The sequence below is a fragment of the Fonticula alba genome, assembly GCF_000388065.1.
Source record: "Fonticula alba strain ATCC 38817 unplaced genomic scaffold supercont2.4, whole genome shotgun sequence".
In the NCBI taxonomy this organism is placed as follows: domain Eukaryota; order Rotosphaerida; family Fonticulaceae; genus Fonticula; species Fonticula alba.
Window position 1 is genome coordinate 1335504 of NW_009242974.1, and position 7049 is coordinate 1342552.

A 7049-nucleotide genomic window follows, 5' to 3' on the forward strand; every position below is an offset into this window, starting at 1 on the left:
CCCTTTCCCTGTCCCCCCACGTGCCCCCACAGTCCTGCTTCGACTGCCAGTCCGGCCGGCCGGTGGCCGGCTCGATCACCTACGGCGTCGGTCTGTGTGCCGCGTGCGCCGGGACCCACGACACCGGGAGCATGCCCATTTCCGAGGTCAAGCGCTTTTCGGCTGGCGACTGGACCGAAGAGCAGCTGCGTGCTTTCCGCGTTGGCGGTGCCAACAACGCCCGTGAGTTCATCTCCAAGAATGGCATCCCCTCTGGCTCCCTCGGCCCGAGCCCCACCATTGTGGACGTTCTCTCCTTCTATACGAGCCCCACTCTCGAGGCGTACAAGGGGCATCTCGCCGGGGCTGTGGCCGCCGAGAGCACGGTGTGCGTCTCCCTCTTCATCCCATCGCCCCCAGCCTGCCGGGCCCCCGCTTCCGCGCTCACCCCCTGCTGCCCTTTCATTGTCCGCTTGCCATCTGGCCGCCATGCCTGCCAGGCGCCCGGGTGCCCTGGTGCTCGACCTCTCGGACCTCTCGGGCCTCGGTCAGAAGTCCTCCAAGCTCCAGGCCACCATGCCGGAGGATGATGACTTCGATTTTGACGGCAACTTCGATGTTGCCTCGGTGATGGCCGGCAGTCGTGCCGGCGCCACCACCCCGGCCGCCGCTTCCCAGGCCCCTGCGAAGGTGCGCTTGCTTTTGGTCTTTCACCTGCTTTCTCCCCGGGCCCGGGGCAAGGCCGGCAGCAAGGCAATGGCGCCAATCGTTCGACCAGCCCCCGCCCATGGGCCGGCCCCTGCTCACCACATGGTCGGTCTCTCCCTCTTCCACCTTCCCTGGCGCGCCAATGTAGCCGGCTACTTCATCCTTTGCCCCCCGTCGGCCGGGGGGTGGTCTGGGTGCCGCGCGTGTGGGCACCGGCCTCGGGGCCACCCGCCTTGGGGCCACCCCCATGCCGGCGGCTTCCGCCTCAGCCAGCGCAGTGTCGCCCAGTGCTTCGGGGATTTCCTTCGATGAGCTTGAGCGCCAGGCCCGTCTGGAGGAGGCCCGCGCCAAGGAGCAGGCTGCCCAGCGCTTGGCCGAGTCGTCGGCCCTCCGGAGCGACTTCATGAGCGGCTCTTCGGCCACCACGGCTGCCCCGGTCGCTGCTGCGCCCACTTCCTTTAACAACCCCCCGTGCGTCCGACATTGCCCGCTCCTGCCGCCTCCCCCCTGCCCGGCATCTGATCTTGCCTCAAGGGGACAGGGGAAACGCCCCTCTCTCCTCTTCCTGCCCCCCCCCCCCGGCTGACTCATGCCCGGTGCTTGCCTCTCTCCTTCTCTCTCTCTCTCTCCCCGCGCTCCCTTGCCTCCATTTTGCGCCCCTCCCATCGCACAGTCCCCGCCATACGGACCTCAACGCCGAGAGCGAGAACCTGGCCAAGGCCAGCGCCATGGACCGTCTTGGTATGGGTGCTGGCCGCCTTGGGTTTGGCGCCCACGCTGCCGCTGCCCCGAAGAAGCCGGCCACCACATTCGAGCCGAGTGCGTACCGACACATGGCATCTTTCTGGGGCGGGGCCCATCTGCGTGCGCTTGACTTGTGTGTGTGTGTGTGTCCGTGTGTGTGTCCGTGTGTGTGTCCGTGTGTGTGTGCCCGTGTATGTGCCCGTGTGTGTGTGCCCGTGTGTGTGTGCCCGTGTGTGTGTGCCCGTGTGTGTGTGCCCGTGTGTGCCATCGCCTACTCACCCAAGACGGTCCTCGCCCGCGCGTCTGTCTTCAGTGTCCGATAATGATCGGCAGAAGTACAGCTCAGCCAAGAGCATTTCCTCGGATACCTTCTTCGGCCGCGACAACTGTGCGTTTCTGAGCCTCCCCATCTGTCCTTTCGGCGTTGCCACGTGTAAATCCTTCGGCGACTGACTTGCTTCCTTGCGATCCTCCGATTACCCCTTCGCCCTCTTCTTTTGCCATCCGTGCGCAGACGGCGGCAACCAGTACCATGGCGGGGACTCCGGAAGGTATGGTGCCAATGGCTATGGCTACTAAGCGCTGAGAAGACGCCGCAGACAGAGAGGGAGGGCGTGTGCGTGTGTGCGTGTGTGTTTGCGCACATGCGTGCGTGGCTCGGACCAGGGTCCTGAGCTTCAGGGAATACGTGCGGTGACCGTGAGAGCGAATGCCTGGACACAGTGCACCCAAGCACCCTTTCCTTTCTGCCCTTTTTTTCGCATGGGATTCCCACAGCCATGAAGTCCCTTCCCCTACTCAGGGACACGGGAGCTCATGCCATGCCTTCAGTTCAAGAGAGATAGATGTTGCTGATGATCCTAGACGTATGTGTGTATGAGTGCAGGGGGGGGGGGGGGGTGCATGTATTTGCCTGTTGCAGACGATACAGGACAGTAGCTATGTCCCTGGTTGACTTGGCGCGCGTCTGCCTGGGCGAGAGAGAGAGAGAGAGAGAGAGAGAGCTAGAGCAGGGGGCAGGGACAAGAAACAAGATGACGGAAAGAAAAGGCCCGAGAACAAATGACAGCGAGGACAGGGAGCTGAACATGCGGGTGACCGGATCTGGCAAGCCGTGCCAGGTGAAATATTGACTGTGCTGTCCCACCTCTTTCGGGCAACGTCTCAGCGCCGGGGGCGGCTACTACCCCTCGGACCCGACCGACCCGAGCCTCTACAGCCATGGCGGCTACAGTGGCAACCAGCATCACCCCATGTTCATGGACTCCGGCCGTGGCAGTGGCGCCGGCGGTGGCGGCGGGGGTGTGGGCTACAGCAGCAGCAGCAGCAGCGGCGGCGGCGCCGGCGCCGGCGCCGGCCCCGGCGGCCGCACTTCCTATGGGCTGTATGACAGCGGCACGGACAACTACTCCGGCGTCCGGTCGGATCCCTTCGGCTCGCACCAGCAACACCAGCAGCAGCAGCACAATCATCATCACGGTGGCCAGGGCATGGGTGGCGGCCCCAATCATCCAGGCGCCGGGGAGCTGTATGTGTCGCCTTCCGGCAATGCCATGGGCTATCGCATGGGGGGCAGTGCGCAGCAGAACGACAGTTTGTACGCGAACTTCGTGGCGTCCCCGGGTGCCACGGCCACCATGGCATTTGAGACCGGCATGAACACGGTTAAGGAGTCCAGCAAGAAGGTATGCAAGTGGGCACCATCTGGGGTGATCAGGACCGGGCCTCAGACTTGCCAACAGGTGGGCGGGCTATATTTCCCTGAGTGAGGGGGTCGGCCTTTCTTTCCGGCCTCAACTCATTATCCTTGTCGGTGCCTGACCAATGACGCGGGCATCGCCCCTCTTTTCGGGTCTTCTTTTTTTTTTTCCCCCATCTCCCTGCCCGGCGCGTGCTTGCTTTTCCTATTCGTGGCGCGGGCCTACAATGGCAGGTCTGGGATCTGGCCACGGACCTTCTGGGCGACCTGCAGACCCGCTACGGGTAAATCGAGACACAGGAGGGGGAGGTCCGAGGAGTGCTGCTTGACCAACGTGCCGCAACGCCCTGCTCAGGGAAGATGTCCTTTCGCATCGGCCCTCCCATCCTCATTTCCCCTGGCCGCCCTTTGAGTCGCTCGCTCGGCCAGCATCCCACTGGGGCTGCACGCCTGGAACAGGAGGACAAGGCATCCGCACTCATGCGCCCCCCCCCCCCCACACACACACACACCCCACGCCCGCTCGCCCTTGTGCGAGCGCGGACACCCGGGCGCGCGGGGGCCCGGGGGCATGCCGTCGACCCTGGCGCGGACTTGACATGTGCATATATGCGGGCTAGCATGGCTGCCGGTGTCTACCCCGGCTGGCAGCCTGTATTCCGCGCAAGCGTATGCTGCTGTCCTTGCAAAAGGCACAATAAAAGAACCACGCAAAAGGGCAATTTTCGGCCACTACAACCTTTGATAGAAAAGAAGAAGGGGGGCGGGCGATGGCGAATCGAGTGCAGAGGGGACACGTGTCGTTGTTGTACAAGAGGGGGGGGGGAGGGGGGACTGTAGTGTGAGGGGAGAGGGAGAAGGGCCACTACTGGACAGGTATATGCAGGCACACGCTGTGTGCGGGCATACAGAAACCACAAGCAGAGAACACTCCCATGATGGAGATCGACAGAAGAAGGAGCTGATATCACCTGCCGGAGGATCGGGCAGGGCGCTTGGTGGCCCAGCGGGCCGTCGGGAGGACGGCATCCACGGAGGACGTGTGAGAGGAGCGGGCTCCCCCTGGCAGGGAGGCGGAACGGGATGGGGAAAGAGGGGGAGAGGCATCCCTGCCGGCAGGGGTGCCGCCCGAGGCCGCCAGGCGGGTGGCAAATGACACAGGGCCGACAACTTTTCCGGCTGACTGTGTCGTACTGCCGCTATTGCCGCCAGGCGGCCGCGAGGAAAGGGCCCGGGGATCGATGGAGGTAGTGGTGGGGGTGCTGTTGGCGGCAGTGGCAATGGAGGGAGCCGTGGTGTCGAAAGGGACTGGGGTTGTTGTGGCGACAGCACGGGGCGGCGTTTTCCTAGGCGACAGTGGCGTCTGGCTCAAGGAGGAAACGGAGGCAGGTCAGCGCCATGCAGCCATGAGCGTGGACTCTCTCGCGCGCACGCGCGCGTAGGGGCCTGTTGGCCACCCGGCTGAGCTCTGGCCCACCCTTCCTCTCCCATCCACCCTCTCATTTGGAGAAGGGCAGCACGCAGCGGGCATCCATGTGTGTGTGCGTGTGTGTGTGTGCGCGCGCGCGTGAGTGTGTGTGTGTGTGTGTGTGTGTGTGTGTGTGTGTGTGTGTGTGTGCGTCGACGCTCGTTGCATGCCCGCAACCGCATGCCCGCAACCGCATGCCCGCAACCGCATGCCCGCAACCGCATGCCGATGCAGCATCCGGAGGACGGGCCTCCCTCAGGGAGGAAGAAGGCAGGAGAGGAGGGAGGGCCGCGAGTAGCATGGGAGGCAAAATCGCAGCAGCCGAGACTCTGCACCATCAGATTGATGTACACACACACACACACATACACACACAAAAGCTCAGCTTCGCACACATGCACACGCACATGCACACGCACACCACCAACACATATACATATACGTATATATATATATATACATCACTCGCTCACGATCTTCTTCGAGGGCGAGGGCGGGGGTGGCGCTGACCGGCCAGCTTGCGACAGCCTCTCAGTGCCCGAGCGTACCGCGGGAGAGATGGACGCGCTGCCACCATTGGTTGACTGCTTGGCCGGCGGCAGGCGAGCCGAGGCCTTCGGACTGGAGCCTGCCCCGGGCGCCTTGCGAGGAGTGCCCGGCCCGGGAGGCGGGGTAATGGCCCGCGGACCGGCCGAGGCGGGCTTCTTGGAAGAGGCCCCACCACCATTGGTAAGGCCAGCCGGCGGAGAAGGAGTGGTCTGAGCACCGGGCCCGGTCTTCGATGCGCGCTTCGACGCACCCGGGCTGTTAGTGATGACGGAGCCGGCGCTGCTGCCACCGCGCGGGGAGGCCCCGCCGCCGTTCAGGCCATTGGCTGAATTGATCTTGGCCTTGCCGGCACCAAGCCCTGGGGCCAATGCCGCAGCGCGTGCCCCGGGGCCCTTGGGACTGGTTGAAAGGCCGCCGGCCGCCCCGCGACCCGATGACCGGCCCGCCGCCGCCCCGCGGGCCATGCGTCCCGATCCCATCGGCGGCGGGGTGCCCTCATAGGTGGGCGAGCTGTCCCCGGAAGATTGAGAAGCCGCCGCCACGGCCGCCGCCTCGCTGTTCAAGATCACCTGGGCAAAATGCTCAAACATCGACCCAGACGGGGCGGCCGGGTTGATCTTGCCGGCACGGCCGTCAGCGGCGGCGGCGGCTGGCCGCGACCCGCTCAACAGCGAGGGATCCATCCCCATGGCGCTGGTGCTGGAAGGCCTGGCGACGGCCGGTACCGAGGTCGGCTGCTGCTGCTGCTGCTGCTGCTGTTGCTGTTGCTGTTGCTGCTGTTGCTGCTGCTGTTGCTGTTGTTGCTGCTGCTGTTGCTGGGAGTAAAAAAGCGACAAGACAGGCTCATTGTAGGGATTGGCCTGGGCGCCTGCGGAGGAGGAAGCACCAGGCAATGGCCCGACCCCGGCGGCATGGGCAAGATGGGCCCCGGGCGGCCGAGAGGCAAGGCTGCCGAGAGGCCCGGGCCCCGGGCCGCCGGCCCGGATGCCGCCATACTGCGCGGCCATCGGCAGGAAACCGACATTCGGGTCCATGACAGCGCCGGGGCTGTGAGTGGCAGCCGCCGCCGCAGCCGCTGCAAGTGCCGGATTCGAGAGTATGGCCTTGGCACCGGGGCTGTGGATGTCATCGGCGCTGTCTCCGGTGATGGCACCGGCGGCCTCGGCCGCGGCCGCGGCTGCCGCAATGGCCGCCACAGCCACCGAGGCGGCGGCCGAATTTGGTGGCAAAGCCGCGGCCGTGGCCATATCGTCGGACATGTCCCCCATGCTGGAACCACCGCCAAGGCCGGCCGTCAGATCCGCGGGAAAGCCTTTGGCCGCGGCGACACGCTCGCGGAATTGGCGCTCTTGGCGCTGGAGCTGGTGCTCTTTCTGAATGTGGGCCAGCTGCTGCTGCAGCAGGAGCTGATGGTGCTGGTACTGCTGGTCCTGTTGCGTTTGCAGATCAACCTTGGTGGAGTCCGGATCCAGGGACAAGGGTTGACCATCGGGCCCGGTGGGGTTGTTGATGGCGGCGACAGCCACGGCGGCGGCCGCCGCGGCGGCACTGTTCACCAACATCAGCCCGGTCAGGGCTCGCTGTGGCAGATGCGACCGCTGGTGCTCCTTCAGCGTGTCCGAGCGGCCGAACTGCTTGTTGCAGCCGGGCTCCGAGCAGACGTACGGCCGCTCGCCGGTGTGCGTGCGTAGATGCCTTGTCAGGTGCCCGGTTCGCGAGAAGCTCTTCTTGCAATCGCCATATGGGCACACATGCCTTTGTTGCACATTGAAAGGGGGAGAGTTAGAGGAAAGGACCGGAGGGACCCCGTCGACCGATCGAGAGAGCGAAAGGAACGACCCGTGACAGGGTAGAGAGGCATCCACCACAGGGCAGCGACACGGAGGGGATGCCGGGCGGCGG

The 7049-nt window shown here is 65.0% G+C and overlaps 2 protein-coding genes across 3 annotated transcripts in view; one reads left to right on the forward strand and one right to left on the reverse strand.

The window, feature by feature from the left end:
- The window catches only part of H696_02825 (hypothetical protein), a gene marked incomplete at its 5' end in the record, with an annotated part of 4836 nt that extends 1216 nt beyond the window's left edge, over nt 1–3620 (forward strand). The window contains 8 exons of the mRNA XM_009496724.1: nt 33–367; nt 480–669; nt 836–1158; nt 1361–1506; nt 1745–1819; nt 1946–1982; nt 2600–3116; nt 3365–3620. Coding sequence (XP_009494999.1) covers nt 33–367; nt 480–669; nt 836–1158; nt 1361–1506; nt 1745–1819; nt 1946–1982; nt 2600–3116; nt 3365–3418 — 1677 coding nt within the window. The 3' untranslated portion in view covers nt 3419–3620. The remainder of the gene's footprint in view (nt 1–32; nt 368–479; nt 670–835; nt 1159–1360; nt 1507–1744; nt 1820–1945; nt 1983–2599; nt 3117–3364) is intronic.
- Nucleotides 3621–3903: 283 nt separating this feature from the next.
- The window catches only part of H696_02826, a 6279-nt gene continuing 3133 nt past the window's right edge, over nt 3904–7049 (reverse strand). For both annotated transcript variants that reach the window (XM_009496726.1, XM_009496725.1), the window contains 2 exons: nt 5147–6902; nt 3904–4493 (listed from right to left, as the gene is read on the reverse strand). In XM_009496726.1, the coding sequence (XP_009495001.1) occupies nt 4098–4493; nt 5147–6902 (2152 nt within the window). In that variant the 3' untranslated portion in view covers nt 3904–4097. The remainder of the gene's footprint in view (nt 4494–5146; nt 6903–7049) is intronic.